Below are 20,706 nucleotides of genomic sequence, written 5' to 3' on the forward strand. Positions count from 1 at the left end.
GACCGCCGACCCCGACGGGCCCCGACCGCCAACCCTGACCCCGACGGGCCCCGACCCGTACCTGGAATCTTCTTGGCCCAGCCGATCATGTGAACCAGCTCCTTATCGGCCAGGTTGGTGAGTGACATCATGACGTCGGCCTCCGTCAGCGGCCTCTTCATGTCCTTCATGAGGTAGATGTCCGGTGGCTCCGCCTCGATGATCCGCTCGATCAGCTGCTCCGGCGTCATTCCGGGCTGCAGAGGCTCGTTTGATGGACTCTCCACCGGCCTGGTTAACACTTTGGGTCTGCTTATCCGCCCCTGGGCGGACAAACGGGTCACTCGCCTCACCAGCGTGCTCCTGCAGTTCCCACGCTCCTTTCGGATCCCTTCAAAACCAGAACCTACACTTAATTACTCCAGGTTTTTCACTGTAAAAACACAAAATCTTACCAAGTAATTCTGGTCTAATTTCTGGTACAAATATCTTGGTTCACTTGAAATAAGACGAAGCTAAGTTACAAGTAACTTTTCAGCAGGATATAGAAGCTTGATTCAAGTGAAAAATTCCCTAATATTGATGAAAAAGTTCTAGTTCCATTGGCGCCGTTACCTAGCAACGCCAGCCAAGCCTGTCGCCTAGCAACCCGGATCTAGTTCCACTGGCAGATCACTTCACTTCTAAGAAAAATATTTTGTTATAAGTGAAATAATCTGCCAATGGAACTAGAACTTTATCATCAATTAATATTAAGAATTGTTGACTTAAAACGAGCTCATACATCATTTGTTAACATAATTCGCGAATTAAAAATGTTTTCCAAGCAATGCAAATTATACCACAAACTCTTTTCTGTGGGACATGTTAGACGATTAGTTACAGAAATAAAATGAAAGCACAACGAACCACATTTGGTCATGCCGACTTCGTAGCATTTGCGAAGGCGGCACGCTTGGCAGCTCTTGCGTCGGTTCTTGTCTATAGTGCACTGATTGGTTGCCGGACAGATGTAGTCGTTATGACCTAAAAAACAAAACATACAAGATGTGAATGTTACTTTATGGGAAAAAAAAGAGAAATTGGTCGTTTTATTTTCCATATTTTGCTCTCGTTTTTCCAGACTAAGAGTCCAGTTTTGATGATGATGATCAGAAACAGAGTTTTCCTCTTTGAAGCTGTGACTTTTGCTTGGCTGAACTTCATTCCTTTGCTTTTGTTTACGTTAAATCATGCAGACTGGAAGTGAAATGAATTTAACTCTGGTAAAAACACAGGAGTGACGATGTCTTTAATTCTCGTTTGGAAACCGCCTCTAGTTCCAGTTGAATATCTCACCGCTCATGCAGAAAAGTTACTAGTTTTAACTTACTGATTGGTTTTAATCAGAGTTGGGTTGCATTTACTTGAGGAACTTTTTTGAAAAAATTAACTTTTACTACTCTGTACTTTTATTTGAGTATTTTTTATTATGAAGTATCTCTCTACTCTTACTTGAGTAAAATTTCTAGATTTCTACCCACTAAATGAAATACAAGCATGTTTTATTTAGCCAAATATGCACCATACAGACACACCTGCAGTTTGTGTTAAAGTTTCATAAAAATCTTTATTTAAAAAAAAAACTGATTTGGAAAAATTTATTTTCTCTGATTTTGTTATTTTTTTGTTTCTTATCTGAATTATTGTCATTTTTGTGCTTAAAATGTCAAAATTTCCACTTAACTTTACATTTTGGTCCATTTGATGATGTAATTTTTAAATATTAAATTGATAATTTGATCAGTTAGTTGGGTCAACGTTTTAGTACAAAGTTTCTTGAACAACTTCTTTTTACTTTTACTTGAGTAAAAACATGTTGGAGTGATAAATCTGCCCACCTCTGGTTTTAAGTAAATATTTCCTTAATAATGAAAAAGTTTTATTTCTACTGGATTATTTCACTTATAACAGTTTTATGAGAGGATCTAGAAATTAAACGTCTTGGTGAAACGTGGCTTGTAGTTAGTTTTGACTCATTTCTGCACAGGTTTACCAGAACTGCCACTACATGTGAAGGGTTGTGCACTGCAAAAAATCAAAATATTAACAAGTCATTTTAATCTAGTTTTTAATCCAAATATATTATTAAACTTCAATTAAGACAAAACTAACTTACAAGTAACTTTTCAACACAACATAGGAGCTTGTGTAACATCAATAATCACTTTATATTGATTTAAAAAAAACATAACTCTGGGAGATTATTTTACCTATAAACGACATTTTCACAAGTTAAAAGTAAAATAATTTGCCACTGGAACCATTAGGAAATTACCGACTTAAAACAAGCTACTATATCTTGCTGAAAAGTTACTTTTAAGTTAGTTTTGTCAAACTAACTAGACTTTGTCCAGTTTTGTCTAAACCAAAGTCTGGATAAAAACATCTGCAATAATAGAAAATATTTGCAGATTGTTTCCAATAATCTGACATTTTGGTCGAGATAAAACTAGACCAACTTGCAAATTAAAACTTGGTTTACTTTTTATTTGCACTAAAAACAATTGGTAAGATTTGGTGTTTTTTCAGTCGGCATATTCGGTTTTAACTGAAAACATTCAGTTGAAACCGACGGGGAAAACCCAAACAGGTCACAGCGGGATTAAGGTTCTTTCTCCAGAAAAGAACAGATAAAACTTGGCAGGCGGACATTTTTAACCCGGTGAGTTATGGGTTTGTAAACTCTTAGAGTAGAAAGACTGAAAAGGCAAACATAAATCACAGATTAGCAAGAACATAAAAAAAGCAGACAGTGGGTTTTTCTTTTGATTTCGCCTCACCTTGGATGCTCCTCTTGAAGAAGGCCTTGCAGCCCTCGCATGACCACACGCCGTAGTGATACCCCGAAGCGTAGTCGTGACACACGGCGCAGTAGTGAAGGTCGCCCTTCCCGCCCGAAGACACCACAGTGTCCTCGTTCTCCTGCGACAGCTTCTTTGTGCTCTTTCTAACAGACAATTTACGTCATCATTTCTCACCAAAAAATACAATCAAAAACCATCAACTGACAGGAATTACAGAAACCCAAACTAGGATTTATATATAAAATACATCGAAAGTGTAGGTAGAAAATTTTCTTTAATTTCTGCCAAAAAAAAAAGTCACTTCATGAATAAATTTACAACTAGAATCTAAAAATACATGAGTGAAGGTTTGACTTTTCCTTAAAAATGTAGCTACTCTACGGTTATACATACAAGATTAATGTTAGTTTCTTTCTAATGGATTCTAAGACGGCATGAGGGCAACTGTAGGTAGAAAAAAAGAAAAGGAGTAAATTTCTGCCAAAAAAAACAACTCAAAATTTTCTAAACAATGTGGAAATTTCAGAAAACCAAAACTAAAAAAGTTTGAGTTTGCTAGAGGAAAAAAAGTCAGAAATTTAGAGATGTCAAAAATTTTCTAGAAAAAACATGGAAATTTCTGAGCTCCAAAAATCAAAGATTTGCAAATAAAAAAAATAAATATAAATATATATATAGGTCTCAGAAATGCTTTGGAAAAAAAAAACCCTAGAAAGTCTGAAGTTTTCAGCTTCTCAAACTCAGATTTCCAAAAGTCGAAAAGTTTCAAGAAAAGAGTTTTTATTTTAATTTCATAGAAGAAACGAAGACATTTCTGAGTTTGAAAAGTCGAGAATTTTCAATTTTTCAAAGTTTTTTTTCTATAAAATTTCTAAGATTACACTCAAATTTTCTAAGTTTGTTGGCAGAAATTTACTGTTTTTTTATCATCACTCTATATACAATGGTCCTATAATTCAGTTGTACTATTGGAGCATTGCGGGTCTCATGGGGCAAAAGAACCGGTTCTGGGCCCCATTTCCCTGCTGTGTGAATGTAACCTTTGTGTTGGTTGATGGAAAACAAAAAGTTTTGGTAGACAAACAAAAAAACTCTTCAAAGTGCATCAATGCATGTGGGCGTTTCCCGTCCTACCTGCTGGTCAGGACGCTCTCCCAGGGGTGCTGGACGGCCTGGCCGTGCTGGGCTCGGCCTGAGGAGCGGTGCAGTGGCAGGGCCGCTCCAACATGGCCGCTCCGGGGCCAGAATAAAGAGGCGCTCAGTGACTGATGGACAGACGGACACTCTGAAATGCTCTGACTAGCGTAGCTGAAAATTGTTGGACTGTAGAACGGGATGGAGGTGAAGTCGTGGCCCAGGTCGGTGTACGGCGCTGGGATGCAGATGGGCTGGCAGGCTTCGTGGGTCAGACCAGGAGACAAAATGCGACCGCCGACTCGGCTGGAGTCCACCTCCTGCAGCTGCAGCAGCGGCTGATGCTTCTCTGGAGAGGTGGCAGCGGCCATCGCAACAACAGGAGCTCTCAGGAAACGACAGCTACTCCATCATCTGCAAGAATTTAATTATCCTGGCCGAGTCAGAGGGTGAAGCCTCGCTCAGATCAGCATGTCGTCGTCGGGAAATATCATCCAAGCTGACTCCAGTTTAAATCAGAGGAGAGGTGGAGTTAAATCCCAGGGAGCCGGAGGGCCTGCCTTGTGGAGCGCCGCCACATGATGCTGAATGAGCAGAGAAAAAATACCACAAACTGATGTAAGAATAGGAACAGGGAATAAACAGCTTGGTTGAGTTTAATGTAGAGAACATCAGTTTTTGTAAAACTTTTATACGTCGACTGCAGGATGAAAACATATGAAGAAAAATAATATTTGTTGTTTCAATCTTTCCATTAAACACTGCAAAAACACAAAATGGTACCAAATATTTTGTTCTAGTTATAATCTGCCAGTGGAACTAAAACTGGGTTGCTAGGTGACGGGCTGGGCTTGGCTGCCGTTGCTAGGCGACGGCGCCAGTGGAACTAGAACGCTCTGATTAATATTAAGGAATTACCGACTTAAAACAAGCTGAAAAGTTACTTGTTTTGTTCTAAGATATTTGCTCTAGAAACTAAACCAAAAACACTTGGTAAGATTCTGCATATGGTTTGTTCTTTTTTACTTTTACAGGTTTAAACTGCGTGGATTACAGAGAAATGTCTTCAGTAATGCGAGTCACGCGTACTGTTGCCCTTTAACACCAATATTAACAGAAGAAAGTGAAAGCTTGTGCAATGTGTCCTGGTTTACAGTAAAGTATTTGTATAAAACACGTTTCCTCCAACTGCTTCTCGGTCACAGAGAGGTAGTGAAAAACTGACGAGAGAAAACGCCGAACAGGATTTATGTCAACAGGCAGCCGGTACATGAATATCCAAGTCCAGTGGAGTGTAAGGAGCCGTTACCACCAAATGCAGCAAAGTGAATCATTCCTACAAGGCAGGAGTTTGTCTTCAGTCAGGCTTGGTACACTGTGTCTCTACTTCCTGGCTCTGCGCCCTCCACTGCAAGTCATTTCATTTCTTATCTAGAAAAAAATAATTAATCAAATTCCAGAGAATCCTTCTTCCTTTTCAGCTAACAAAGCTTCACAGGATTAGTTTGGGAACAATGTGGGAACATTGGAGATAATCTTGGATCTGAAGTCAAAACGTTTGTATTTCCCTTCTCCTCTAAATGTTTTACGCCGCGAATTAAACCGAACCTAAAAACATTCTCCTTCCAGCTGTGAAGAAACTCACTGAAAATTGGCTCCATGTGAGAAACAAATATTATTGCAGCTCATTCCCCGTCCAAGACGTTTAATATTGATATCATCCGAAGGAAGCTGTGTGAAACAGAAACAGTAGAAATGCCACACTTCGTTACCATTTCCTCAGGGAGTTTGTTTTTTGTCAAATCAGAAGTGCTGCCGATTTATTTTATTTCATATAAAAACATTTGTGACCCAGTCAGGAAGAACTGCGAACATATTTTAAAACGGGACGCTCCGACATGAAAGTAGGCAGATTTATGCTAACGCTTGCAAACGTAGCAGGAATCAGGTTTCACTTTTAATTTACTTCCTTTGTGTAAAATATTTTTTACACTCACTTTGAATAGAATCAAACTGAAATTACTCATTTTTAAATTGGTTAATCAACCAGTTTTTTTATTAATTTAATAATTCTCACATAAATATATAATGTTTACTAAAAAAAAAATATTCAAAATTGAGATTTTAAGAAAAAAATTATTCAAAAATTCTTATATTCCTTAAGTTACAATGTTAAAAACAAAGAGACAAAAGTTGCAACCAACTTTCTGAGGATCTTTGTCTAATGTATTAATATTTTTATTTATTTATTATTTTTTCAGAACAAATTGCAGCCAGAGTGAGCTTTAGGGTATTTTCACACCTGATTGTCCGATTTGGGAACAAAATTGTTAAATTTTTTAGATTTTCAGCTTTTTCACTGCACTGTCAAACTATCTGAACTAATTAATGAACATGTTCCCCTCCTCGCCTGTGGGGGCGCTGCACTAAGAACTACTGGAGAAAATGACACAAAAACCTCAGAAGACGACACCTAGAAGACACCTTTTTCATAAAGTGGAAACAAAAATGGAGTAGCGTCAGATTTTAGTGGTTGTGGGATTTCTCTTTAAATCTTCAGTAAAAAAAAAACACGAGTCATTTCTCCTGCTATCGCTAGATTAGCACGTTTGTTTTGGCAAAAGCTATTTACCCAGAATGCAGGGCATTCTGGGTAAATAGCTTTTGGAGCTCTAGTCCGCTTTGCGTTCACATATGCAATCAAACCGCACCAGAGTTCACTTCAATCGAACCAAGACTGAAGCTTTTAGCCAGACCAAAGCTGCTTCTTTGGTCCGATTTAAATTTAGAGGGATTATGATTATCTGATTAATCTCCTTAATAACAGATTAAATATGGCTCTGTAAATAAAGACACAGTTTAACTGAAGGATACTCTCTTCTACGTTGGCGCTGAAACAAATGGTGGATCAGTAAATCTACAGAAATTCTGGACAAGTTAAAAGCAAAACCTTCTAAATGTCTGTAAAACCAAAACAGTTTAGCGACAACAGCAACCAGTGAAAAGCTAAAATCTGCAACTGGTTGAAACAATCAAACGCCCAATACACACATTAATACGCAAAGTAGAAACAATACAGCAGAAGCCAACAGTCTTACTTATCTTCACTCTTGATGGAACCAATCAATCGCACTGAGCCACAGACTGGAAGTCTACTAGTTTCTGATAGGACGGCCATAATGGAGCAGGAAATAAGTAGCATGAGGAAACATTAAAATTACTTTCATTCAGACCGACCTCGGATCAGAACCGCTCTGGTTTGAAGGGAGTCTTGCTGCCGTTTCTGCAAAACGACGCTGGACCTCAACAAGTCCTCCATTAAAAATTAACAAAGGAAGCAAATCAAAACCAAACCAAACAGAAAAAAGTGGGATAAAAGCAAAATAATGAAAAAATAATAAAAAACGCTGTCAGGAGATTCAGAGTTATCCAAATTATTCGATTATTAAAATAATCGTCAACTAATTTAGTAACCGATTTATCGTTAACTGAAGCAAACAGACTCAAAATGAGGCCATTTGGTGAAATAAATAACAATCAGAGCAGCAATCAAGCCAAATCTTTACAGAAAATGGATACATTTTGTATTTGAGGTAGAAACATCTTTTACAGAAGATGTTTACAGAAAACTCCAACTGTTCGGATGTACTAAAGGAATGCTGTTATTGCAATGTTTATTGTCTTACTTAAAAATGAATTTGATTATTTGCTTTTTTCTAATATTGTATAAAAAAGGCATGTGGTTAAATGAGAATGTGCCATTTTTAAAACTGATTAATCGTCAGAATAATCGATTAATCGATTGCCAATTTAATCGCTGCAGCTCTAAAGTTGTTCATGTTGGGACAAGTTGTCATACAGGCAACACAAGGAAACAAGATTTGTGAGAAATGACTAACTTCTTTACAGTTTGTTCATAAAGGAAACACCCTAAAGCTTTGAGCCAAAACAGCTTCATCCTCTACATGAATAAACCCACAACTAGAAAGCCAAAAATATAGGTACAAAGAAAAAAGGAATACATTTCTGCAAGCAAAACTCCAATTTTCTTAAGAAAAAAAAAATCTGAGATCCAAAAGTGGAAAATTTGCAAGGAAAAATTCTGAGATTAATCTCCAGCAGTCAAATGAGTTTCAGCAACACGGTAGATCAAAGTGCTTCACATCGTAAAAATCCAAAAATAAAGTTATATTAAGAAATTTTCTAAGAAAAAATAATGAACATTCTAAGTAAGAAAAAAGTTTGAGATCAGAAATAAAAAAAAAACCAATTGGGCATTCTGAGTTTCAAAAGTCAAAAATTTGCACAAAAAAAAATTCAGAAGTAAAATAAAACAAAGAAACTAGAAAAAAAAAAAAAACCTCAGAGTCAAAACACATATTATAAAAAAAAAAAAAAAACATCCAAAAAGAGAAAAAATTCAAAACATCACACAAAAATCACAGTGTTTGTAGAAAAAATTCTCAAAAAAAAATCAAAAAATTTTAGATTTTGAGAAAAAAGTTGAGATTTCAAAAGCAGAAAAAAAAAAAAAAAAATAAAAAAAAATCTCAGAAAATAAAAATTTTTGAGTTTTTCCAGCAAATTTTTTACTTTTCAAATTCAGAAATCTCCCAAATGTATTTTAGCACATTTGAGATTAATTTCTTTCTGAATTTTTAAGGAAAATGAAACGTTTTTTTTATCTGCAATGCCCCTAAACCTGCCTTTTACCATTGCCGTGCATTTCGTACTCGGCTGAATGTCTGTTATATCAAAAATAATTACACTTTATCAAAAACTGCAGCTTCAGATTTGCTTGAATCATAAATCCTCACAGAAAAAAGTTTAAACAATCACGCAGCTTTTTGCCTGCGTCAGACGTACCGATCATTCTTCCCGATGTTTGCAACAGATTTTAATAATCCGTTTCTTCAAGCACGCGATGATTTAAAGCCGTGAAATCAAAGCGTTCGCGACGTTCAGCTTCCAGTTTAATTACACGGTTTGTTGGCTTATCTCTTTCCACTGAATAATGTGGAATGACGAAACGCAGCCTGGACCATGAAACGTAAAAATGGAAGAGTTCATAAAAATGTACTGGTGATGTTCTCAAGAGTCCATTTTAGGAGCTCAGCAGTGACCTCGCGCCTGCAGCCCATCGTCTTCCTCCTAAAGCTGACGAGTCACTTAAGAGTCGAAAAGATCCTCTGCCAGTTTTTTGTTTTTTCTGCTCCTCTGACAACGGCTCCAGGCTCAAAGCAGATGTGGATGGGTATTTTGTTTCTTTTGAAGCTCTGACCTTGCCTCCGAACTTCCTCGCTGTCACAGTGAGCTGGCAGCTCACTGTGGGAGAAAAACTCCCTCGCCGCGGCTCATCCTGCCGCCACTAATGGCTCGCATGGAGCCGTCTCAAACTAGAAAACCTGGTAAATGTTACTCGGGAGAATTGAGTTTTTTTATCCTCAGCTAACCTTTTACAGGAGAAGAGACATTAAGTGGGAGGAAAGAAGGGATCAAATGTGCTTTAAAAGTCAATCGTAACGACTTTTGGGTCTGTCAGGCTGAATCGCTTTGAAAAGTGACAGGAAACATTTCGATATTACACTTTGCTGAAGGTCAGAGAGGAATACACTTGTTCAAATCCACTTCTTCTTCTTCTTTCCACTTCATTAAATGTGGTGCAATCAAAGCTCTGGCTCCAAATGTTTTGGCTAGCACCAACTCCAAACTAAAGCTAACATCCAAGTCATAAAAAGCTAAATCTGAAGTCCTCCCGGCCATTAGCCAGATTCCACAAAAGCTCAAGGTCGTGTCGTTTTCCCATCCTAAAAGTTTCCCTGCCTCCTTTCGGTCCAGGCGGATGAGGATGTGGAACGGCTCCGAACATTTCTATATACAGTAATGATCTGATATGGAGCTGTGAGAGGCTTAAAAAAATAAAACCAAGGCACATTTAATGAGCCAAAAGGAAAAAAAACACATTGTTTATGGATTTCCAGCATCTAGATCTCAACGCAATCCTTCAGGATTTATTCATTTCTCTCATTTTTAGGACAATATAACAAAATTAAATGAAGCTTCAGGATTTGTTTTTTAGATTCGTGAAAGATGCTCCAATTTAAGCCTTTATCTATCTAACCTTCTGCAGTTCAGAGATCCTGAGAAGAGTTACAACTTTAAACAATAAAAAACACACTAAACCTCTTAACTAAATCTAAAACTTGACTGGGTCGTAAGTTAAACATTTAGCAAAAAAGAAAAGTCCAAAGTTCCAAGTTAAATCTGAATAAAAGTTGCACTAGTTCACAAACCAAAAACAAAACTGTGCAACACAATGTTTTAGATAAAAGTCGGACTTAATTTTAATTAAATGGATTTAAAGGTGATTACATCTAACCTTACTGTGTCTTATCTGTGTATTTCACCAAAATATAAGCAAAAGTTTTAAATTAACCAGAATTAATTAAATGATTAAAATCCTCATTATAATCACTAAGAATCAGACCATCAGCAGTTATCATCTTACACATAGGAAATTAGACAAATATCCTTAAATAGTCTAAAATTACAGTGTACAATTTAAATATTTTTAAAAATTAAATTAACTTTAAAAATATATTTTTTAAATGATCTAATCATAATTTTATTCTCTTTAAAACTTTATTTTTAAAGGTGAAATTGTAGAATATTTAAACTTGAGGCTTTTATTGTGAAGGCCTGAAGTTGGAGCCATTACTGTATTTTTCAGTTTTCACTGTAATTTTCTTTTTAAATACAAACAGCAGAAATGCCCAACAAAAGGAGAAGTTTTCTTTACCAACATCCATCAGCAATAATGACTGGATTTAAACTTTAAAAGTTATATTTGTATCCAAAATGTTAAGTTTGCTTTTCATTGAGATGATGGGATTCATTTTAAAACTCCGAGCACTTTATAAAGGTTAGTCACATGCAAGTTGAGCTCAGAGAGTTTCCTATTGCTTGTTTGCATCTTAAGTGGACTGGAAGAGGAATGTGGGAAGTTGGAAGAGGGGAAAACCTCCCTGGAGCAAAAGCATGACTTCAATTGGCCGAGTTTCCTCAGACAGAGAATATTTCATCAGATGGAAAGACAACAAATCAAACTGGATTAACAAAAGAACGAATACAGAGGACAAAAAGTGATTGTTCTCACTCAAATCCTGAATTACACCCATGAAAAACAATAGCTTGCTACTCTGCAGGAAAAAAGAAAAGAAAAGTAAGAGGGTAAATCAGGTGAGACAAGAGTATTCATGTTCTAACTTTTAAAAGTTATCACCTTTCCTGATATTCTTCTTCATCAAATATTTATCTAAACTCAGACAGAGATCTCGAAGGCTACATTTGGCCAGGTGTTTTAGTGTCGGAGCAGATGTCTGGCAGCCCACGCGCCGAAAACACTAAACCACGCACATTTAAGTAACATATTGCAGGATTTTATCCTCTGTGATGTTTTAGGTGAGATCAGGGCCGAGTTCCCACAGACGCTGTACAGTCTGAAGGATAGTTCTGGTCTCCAGCGTCAGAAAAAGTTAGGAAATACTCCAACTTCTGACACCAGAGTTCAGGATAGCTGCCGATATTATGAAACAACAGAAAAACATGCATGAAAAAAAGAGAAAAATTAACCAGAAAAAAAGCAAAGAAAATACCTGGAGCTAGATCAAAAAAATGCATAAAAATATTTTAATAGACTTTTCAAAATTAATGCAGCAGTAAAGAAATCCCAAGAGTATAAACAGGTAACGGCTACTAAAAATAAATTATAATTACATCTAAAACTCATATTAGCTTTCCTTCTTGCTCGTTAGTTATACTTTGTTTCTGACAGATAAGACAAAGTGGTAAAATAAACTCGTAAAACGTACGTGCTGTAGTTTATCGTGTCGTTACCAGTCTTATCTTTACGGGTTTTAATAAGGCAGGTCAGGTCAAGACCAATAATGTCTTACACTACAAAATGTTAGAAGATTCACGCTTTAATTTGCTGGTTATCAATTAAAACTGCCGGAAAACCCACTTAAAGGAGGAAAAATAACGGCTCGGTGCCGATGTTATGAGGCAGCCTGCAGGTATTGGGAAACGGGAAAGTGATCCCGTGAGATTTTCCATGTCAAAACAGCAGAGCGACAGCAGCTCGTTTCTGCGTAAAAAGCGTTTCTGAAATGTTCGTTAAAAGTCAAAACACAGCAGAGGCAGATCGCAGCTTTGCAGACACACCAGCTGATGTGTTTTAATGCTTAAGGATTTATTTCTGAACGAGCTCAAGGGTTGGTTTTGAATAATAAAGAATAAGGATACTTGGATCTCATTACCAGCTGAGATCTGGTAATGATTACTGGATCCAGCAGCCGTACTTGTTGCGTGACTTCACCCCGCCACCTGTTAACCAGGCTGATCAGATAAGTCCCGGTTTTAGGCCTCCGGTTTGACGCCCGATCAATTCTCCAGCTCCCCGCCGCTCCGCCGAAAGCTGTTTAATTACTTTAGCCACCCGGAAAATACAATTACCTGTTTTCTCAGAAGCTCCTGTTGTTGACCAACTTGTCAGCCCGGACGCCTGAAGTCCCGCTGCGGGGTCAACAAAGTGTGAACTACCGCGGGAGTTCCGCTCCGTTTGGTTCCGATCCGAACCGCACAAAGTCCAAGCGCGGAGTCGTCCAAGCTGCCAGACTGGTCTGATTTAAGCCCGCAAGTTCCAGCTCACAAGCTAACCAGCAGCTGCCTTCAGGGAAATAAATAACCAGAAGCTGTATGACGCGCCGCTTCCGGTTGGGTTCTTCAAAATAAAACAGAGCAAATCACATACGCACTATTTGTAAAATCTAAATATTTAAAATGAATTGACAAAGTGACGGCTGGCTACGTGTTAGGGATATTGTAGATAGGAGAAAAGGAAAATACATTTCTGTCAAATTTTGAGATTAATCTCATAAATTTGCTAGAAGAAAAACAAGAAAATTTTAAAGTTTGAAAATTTTAACATTTGCAAGAAAAAACTCAGAAATATTGAGATTAATCTAAAAAATTTCTACGAAAGAACAAGGAAATTTCCAAGTTTCAAAAGTTTAAAAATAAAACCTGAAATTTTGATATTAATCTCAGAAGGTTTTTTTTTGTTTGTTTTTTTTAAAGGACAGATATTTCTGAGTTTGAAAAGTTGAAAAATTGCTAAAAATTTTTTTTAAAAAAATCAAACTTTTTGAAGTTTGAAAAGTGGAGCATGTTCTAGAAACCCCCCCAGAAAATTTTATGTTTATTTCTAGAAAAGACAAGGGAATTTCCGAGTCTAAACAGTTAGTAATTTGCTAAAAGAAAATCTGAAATATTTATATTAATATCAGAATTTTTTTAGACAACGTACAAAGAAATGTTCAGAGTTTGAAATGTTCAAGATGTGCTAGAAAAATTTCAAATTTTGAGATGAATCTCCAAATTTTTCTAGGCAAATAAAGAAAATTTCTGATTTTCAAAAATTTAAAATTTTCAACTTGTGGAATTTTTTTGATTTTAAAGAGTTGAAAACGTTTCACTTTTGAAACTCAGGAAATTCCATGTTTTTTCTAGAAAATTTCTGAGATTAATCTCAGTTTTTCCTAGAAAATGTTCAACTTTTCAAACTCAGAAATTCACTTTTTTTTATTTTTATTTTTTTAGAAAACTTCTGGGTTTTTTGGTAGAAATTTACCTCTCCTTTTATTTCTATTTACAATGACGTTGTTGTAGACAACTCTAATACTTTCCAAAGACAAAAATAAAGAATTATCGGAAAACATTCAAAAAAAATTGCTGAAAACTAAGGAGCAAACTGAATAATTTATGCAGGAAATCACAAATTTTACATAGAACTCCTTTTACCTTTATGATGTTGACTGAAATTATGAACAATTCAGATTTTTCTTTTTACCTAATCCAATTAAATGTCTGCTAGATGATTAGGAATTTCACATTTCAGCTTCACAATGATTTGAAGATTGCCTCCAAATCGTCATGAGAAGGAAATAACTTTTGCCACAAACTGAATCTGACAGAAATGTCAGATTCAGTTTGGAAAAGTGGCGCAAATCACCAAGTCAAGATGCAGAACGCTGACAGATTCCTCCCATTAAAGACTGAAACTGAAAAGTGGTTTAAAAAGTTTTAGTTTAAGGCCGTACACTCTTGAGTGCCTGTGTTATTGTCCCATTTCTATTTTTATTTTATCTGTTTCAGCTGAATTTCACAGCAGAGGTGGATTAAAAACTTTTTACATGAAGAGATGGTGGGAGGAAAAGGAGTGAAAAGAGATGGAAAAATATCCACAAAAAGACGTAAAAGCTTTTTATAGTATCACTTCTTCTAACAAAAACCAATAAAATCCTTTGTCTTATCTGCTGTAACAAATAAAAAATGCCAAATCTCTTTAATCTAATGGAAAATACTCTCTCTCCCATTTCAGCAAAACATCAGAGCTTCATTTTAAATGATTTTGCTCGTATATTTTGCATTTGAAGGACTTCAGGCATCAGGACTGCATATAAGATTTTATTAAATTTATCTTGTTTTGTGATGTTTTTCTCTTTTTTAGTGGTTCTAATCTTCTTCTGTATACATATTAGACGTTTCTTTTCACAGCTGACTTTCACGTTGAGGCTGGGAAAATTTCCTTAACATAAAATTAAGGGGCTTCCACATGAACCAGTGAGAACTTTGTTCTGCTCTGTTTGGTTCTGTTGGGGTTTAAAATTTGCAGCTTTTATTATGAAGGAAAGTTCAGAACTTCTTGTGAACTTGACACTGCAGAGAGAAAGTCCCAAAAATCATAGGAGTAAACCACAACTCATCACCGCCCTGCACAACTTGTCCTCAGATTTCATCAGGTGACCTTTATCACACGTGTCAAACCCGAGGCCCGTGGGCCAAATCCGGCCCGCCATAGCTTTTTATGGACACAGATTCTGGACACTGGAATTCTGGATATTTAATTGTCATTAAATATCATGTTATCAATCAAATCAGTGCAGTTTTTATCTGTTTACTGCCAAATTATATCAATTAGTCCCTCCAGTTTCTTGAGAATTATTATGGAAATTCACGCAAAATCAACAATTTTTTCTCAAAAATTGTCAAAAACTGTCTTACTTGTACTAAACAGCTGCAACAGCTTTAGTTGATGTCAGGTTATGAACTATACAGCGAGTAATAAAAAGTTGCGTTTACCATCATAAATAAGCGCAAATATGGCAAATATTTCCAAATTAGTACCAAAAACACGTTGATTTTTATTGGAAAAATGACAAAGAGAATCAAGAAATCTTGGAGGGACTGAAAAGATGTTCAATAATATTATTTAATTTTCAGGATTCATTGATATTTTAACAGTTTGTGATCAGGTTTTATCAATACATAATGACACAACTGGCCCTTTAAGAGCGTTCATGGTCTGGATTTGGCCCAGAACCAAAATGAGTTTGACACCGCTGCTTTATCACATTCACTGCAGACAGGAAAACCTTCACTGCAAAGTTAATACCACACGAATCGACATAGACCCCTCCCAGCTTCAAGTATAAACCAAAAAGCAATAAGACGAAATCCAGTTTATATGCTGTTTCCTGAAGTGGTTGCAGCTGAAAACAAGAAGGTTTGTCCCTTCCTCACCTCAGCTGAGGACAGGCAGATAAAACAGGACGTGTTTTAATCAAACTCAGCCTGCAGAGCAGCTGCAACTCTGCAGTTTAACTGCATACAGATAAAACCACCCTGTTAACGAAGAGAAGGAATTTTTACATTTGGCAAAAATTCAGAAAAACATTTGGCTAATGAAGGTATGCTTCAGTTTAGCGCTAAATGCCTGCACTCACGATGACGGAAACCTGAGCGCACCGTTTAGAGAGGAAACTGCTTGTTAACCTGCAGCCAAGTTTGAAAAAAGGAAAACAAACAATGACCCTCCTGCATTGTCTCATTATCAGCCGAGCAATGATGCACAGATGTTGTTTGGCTGATGTTGACGCAGAGTGAAGAGCTAACGGAGGCCAACTGTAAACCATGTTGTTACTGTTACAAGAGCAGCAAAAACGAGGGAAAATATGAGAAAATGGAGTGAGATCATCAAACTGGAGCTGATGGAGCTTTTATTGGGAAAGGTTGTTTATTAATACTGTATATGTTTAATGAAATTCAGGGCAGTTTTTTATCCAAGCTATCAACAACAATCTTGCATTTGTATGCCATTTATTTTACTCAAACATGCTCTCAAAACAATAATGTTATCGTTTATCGCAATAAGTTCTGGGTTAGTTTATCGTCCAGCAAAATGTGTTATCGTGACAGGCCTACTAATCAGTTTACGAATGAAAAACTTCATTGAACCCAAGTATATGAAACAACTCTGAGTGGCTAAGAGCAGAACATGTTAAATACATCTGTCTGGTAAAACTGTAAAAACAAGTCTCTCAGTGGAGTTAACAACTTATCTTCACCAAATACAAAAATGTCTGAAGATATGTTCTCACTTTGTCATTAGCTGCGTTTCCATTACTAATCTTCCTCTATATTCTGCTATAGAGATGCGGAAAAAAAAACACAATTTTGCATCTCCGGTGTTTCCATTAAGTAAGAAATGAAACTAAAATCCCACGTGAAAAATCTTCTTCTTCTTCTTCTTCATGGCGGTTGGCAAACAACTTATAGGTGTATTACCGCCACCTTCCAGACTAATCCAGACATATGTCTAATCCAGACATAGATTAGATGTCCTAACGCTATAATCTTCCCATAATACCTGACTTCCTAAGAAAACTAAAAATGCTGTTAAATATTACATCCTGATGATCTTTGCAGCAAATTTTTAATATCTAAATCATATTTATTTCTACTTAACTCTCTGATTAACACCTCTCTTTCCCTCCTATATTTATAACATTCTAGAAAAATGTGCTGCACCGTTTCTGACTCTCCACAATAACTACAACAACCTGCATTATGTTTATTAATTATTTTCAGAGTACTATTTAGCCCCATATGCCCAAACCTTAATCTGGATATAACATCCTCTTCTTTTTTATTCCTATTACATTCCCCTACTTTTTTTTAATGCTATAATAAAATCTTGCTTTTCCTTCTCTATCCCATAATTCCTGCCATTTTTTTAAATATATATTTTACTTATACTTTTGATCTCATTTCTGCTTATTTTGATATTTACCTCAACACTATTCCTTTTTGCTGCACTCAGCAAATTTATCCCCCAACTCGTTTCCTACTATTCCTATATGAGCAGGAATCCAAATTAACTTAACCCTGGATCCATATTTTTTAATTCTAAAAATTGATTGAATAATATTCAATATGATATCTTGTCTCGCTACTGAATTCTGTTCTAAAATACTTATTAATGCACTACTTGAATCTGAACAAATCAACATTTCCTTCTTTCTCGTTTCCTCACTCCATTCTAGAGCCATTAATAAAGCCATTAACTCACCTGTATAGACTGTCAATTTATCTGTTATTCTTTTATTTTTCATAATGAACAATCTTGTTCACGCGATATGTTATTAAAAACATGGCAGTGACGGATGTAAACATTTACCTGGGATTATATTTCTAATTCCGCGATGGCGCTCATCATCGTCACCAACCAGAGGAGACGTTGGAGCGACATGACGTACGTAGCTACGTCACATGCGCGGCGTTTTGGAGGAAACGTAGTTGGCCATTTTACAGAAGAGCTATGAACTTAAATGAACTGTGATGCTGCGAGAGATCTGCGAAGATCTGTGTCCGAAAAAACCAAACCAAACCATCATTCTCCTTCAACTTCCTTTTCCTCCAGTAACATCCGGGTTTTGATCACGTGACCCGCGTGTTGAGAAAAGTGTTTCCATCGCAGTTTTTATTTCAATACGGACAAAAATACGACCTCATCCTTGGATCAGAGGTGGGTAAAAACGTACCGAAGAGAGAGTAGTGATACGTCAACATATTTTTACTCAAGGAAAAGTAAAAAGTATCTGTTCGAAAAATTACTTAAGAGTAAAAAAAGTATTTGGTAAAAAGTCAAGTGAGTAACTGATCAAATTATCATTTAATATTTAAAAATTACATCATCAGACGGACCAAAGTATAAAGTTCAGGGGAAGTTTTGGTATTTTAAGGACCAAAATTATAATAATTGATATAAGTAACAAAAAATAACATCAGGCAAAAGACATTTTTTAAAATCTGTTTCTTTCAATAAAAAAAAACAAAACATATGAAACTTTGTGGCTGGTGAATTTTTGGTTAATTCAGTGGGTAGAAAATCCAGAAATTTTCCTCAAGTAAGAGTAGAGATACTTAATAAAATTATTGACATAAAAGTAAAAAGTACAGCATCAAAAAAAGTAAATAAGAAAAGAAAACTTACTCGATGTAACTAGTTACTCCCCATCTCTGCCTTTTTAATCAAAAAACATGATTTTATTTTTCTGAATTGGTGAATTTCCAATTTTATGGTTAATTGAAATCCAGCAACTGTGGACTATTTTGTATAAATTATTTCTCAAACAATACCATTCTTACGCTTTAGATGAGGTCTGCAGCATAAAATGTGGAAAAAGTGAAGGCGTTTGAATTTTACTATTTATGTTTCGAGCTGCTGTTGCTGATGCAGCATTAATCTTGAAAGTTACTATCAAATAACTCCAGATGGAAATGAGTCAAATGTTCTAATTCATCAGCTCTGCCTATGAGCAAAAGATGTGGTGAGAAAAAATTTATGCGAAAAACAAAATCTTCCTCCAGCCTGACAAGCAGACGTAGCAGAGCTAATTTACTGCGGTCACTCTTCAGCCTGGAAAAGCTTTTCTTCAGATTTAAGACTCTCTCTGCACCTTTTCTCCCAGGACCGAAGGAGACGGTGTATTTTTTCTGTGTGTGTGTAAAAGAGCACTAACACTTGCAATTTTCTCCTCGGATAAAAAAGAGGCTTTTCCTAGTCATGAAGCCCCACCACACATGCAGAGATAATCATTAAGAATTACGTTTCTCACCTCTCAAAATCCAATTTGGGTGATTACATGCGGCGGTCTTGAAGTCTATCAGTTGCAGAAGCTCATTTGACATTACCTGGTAATGGATTACCGTCTTTACAGCCTGGCAGAGCCCACATGAGCGCTCCGCAGGTTAAAAGGTGCAAATTGTGCCAGAAGATGCGGCAGGGCCTTCTCGAGTTTTTCATTCTGTTCGCGGGGCCCAAAGAGGCAATTTGGCCCCTGAAATTGGGCTTTTATCCACCAACTTTCAAGGACGAACATAACTAATGAGCATCTTCAAGTCCTGGCCCCAGACAGAAACACCGTCTTGTAAACATGCAAGTGTGACAAAGTTTAGTTTTTACTTCAGTGCTTTAGAGGCATTCACTTCAAAAATACTTTTAATCGATCAGACTTTGCTGAATTATTCAGAAAGTTGTTTTTTTTTGGCTCAGCTTAGTTTAGCATTTCAGTTCAAAAGTTGATTTATCCACTACATAAAAAATAACCCCATAATAACAACAATAAACTTAAAAAATAAATAATGTAACAGTAATCTGGACCTTACCTGGACTTTGTCTTCCATGTTTGAATTTTTATTGGTTTTAAAGACTTTTTAAATCAGGTTCTGATGTATTTTAACTAGTTTTTACATTTAAAAATAAACATTTTCATGCAAATACATTTGAACAGTTTTGCTACATGTTTTATTTCTCAGATATCTCAGAAGCTGTTTCCAAAAACACTAATATTCTTTCACTTAATGAATTTCTGAATATTCACAATGAAATAAATAGAAAAAAAGTTGCTGTAAATGTATTTAATGCAATTATTGTGTATTTTCAGCACATTCCAGTATCTATGTGACCTTCAGTTGTTGTATATGTCAAATATAACATGAAATAAATTAGATTTTTGCCATTTGAAGCCTTGTAGCCGACCCGACCCCTTTAGGTCACCTAAACCTAAAGCTGCAGCTGCTGCCATCAAAGGTTTGCAATAAGAGGAAATAAATATTTTCCATCGTTGTGGAGGAATTTTGTGGTTCTAATTTCAGCCCCGTTGGAGGAAGTCGAGCATGAAAAGCTGTTTTTTTCCCCACACATTCGGCCAAGCCAAGCAGTATGGCGCCTCCAGTTGCCTTTACAGACTGTTTAACATCTCCATCAGATTTAAGTTCCTCCAAGGCCTCGCTAAAACTTTTACCTACTTCAGGTCATTTTTCTGCTGCATCGCTCACCGTCACTGTGTTTGATTACCGATTTGATGTTTTTGTTGTTAACTGTGCTTATTGTCAAGAAAAATGCAATTATGCACAATTAATCGTGATTTTACCAACAGCTTTTTCCCTTATTACTCATGTTATATTTGTCTGATATTCATATTTTGGAGAATATGAAGCATTAAAGTTTGAACAAAAAAGCAAAAACAGGAAATTTGCAGACAGGAAATCTATAATTATATGCAACTGCAAACAGATGTGTTAAAATCCACAGTTAAAAATGTTTTTAATACACAAATAGCGTGAAACAAACTCCAGAAGACACAGAATAGTAAGAAATAGGTGAAAGATGGTTCTATAAAGGGATCTGCATAGAAAAGCATGCCACACTTTTCAGATCTTCATTTGTAAAGAAACAAAAAAGGGGGAAAAAGTCACAAAACTCCAACCTCATTGTTATTCCACTTTCCAGTTATACATATTTTAAGTACATTCATGAATAAAAGTTTTTACCTCCGAGACT

At 36.2% G+C, this 20,706-nt stretch overlaps 1 protein-coding gene across 2 annotated transcripts in view; it reads right to left on the reverse strand.

Moving 5' to 3' along the window:
* esr2a (estrogen receptor 2a) overlaps positions 1-12,702 on the reverse strand; it is a 24,537-nt gene extending 11,835 nt beyond the window's left edge. Inside the window, exons 1-5 of one of the 2 annotated variants that reach the window (XM_016667418.1) lie at positions 12,474-12,702; positions 3,960-4,543; positions 2,802-2,965; positions 889-1,005; positions 62-370 (exon numbers count right to left, since the gene is read on the reverse strand). In XM_016667418.1, the coding sequence (XP_016522904.1) occupies positions 62-370; positions 889-1,005; positions 2,802-2,965; positions 3,960-4,330 (961 nt within the window). In that variant the 5' untranslated portion in view covers positions 4,331-4,543; positions 12,474-12,702. Of the gene's footprint in view, positions 1-61; positions 371-888; positions 1,006-2,801; positions 2,969-3,959; positions 4,544-12,473 lie in introns of both variants that reach the window. The other variant, XM_007576835.2, reaches the window with a different exon arrangement.
* Between the last annotated feature and the right edge of the window lie 8,004 nt (positions 12,703-20,706).

This window comes from Poecilia formosa, unplaced genomic scaffold (genome assembly GCF_000485575.1).
Source record: "Poecilia formosa unplaced genomic scaffold, Poecilia_formosa-5.1.2 Scaffold1, whole genome shotgun sequence".
Taxonomy (NCBI): domain Eukaryota; kingdom Metazoa; phylum Chordata; class Actinopteri; order Cyprinodontiformes; family Poeciliidae; genus Poecilia; species Poecilia formosa.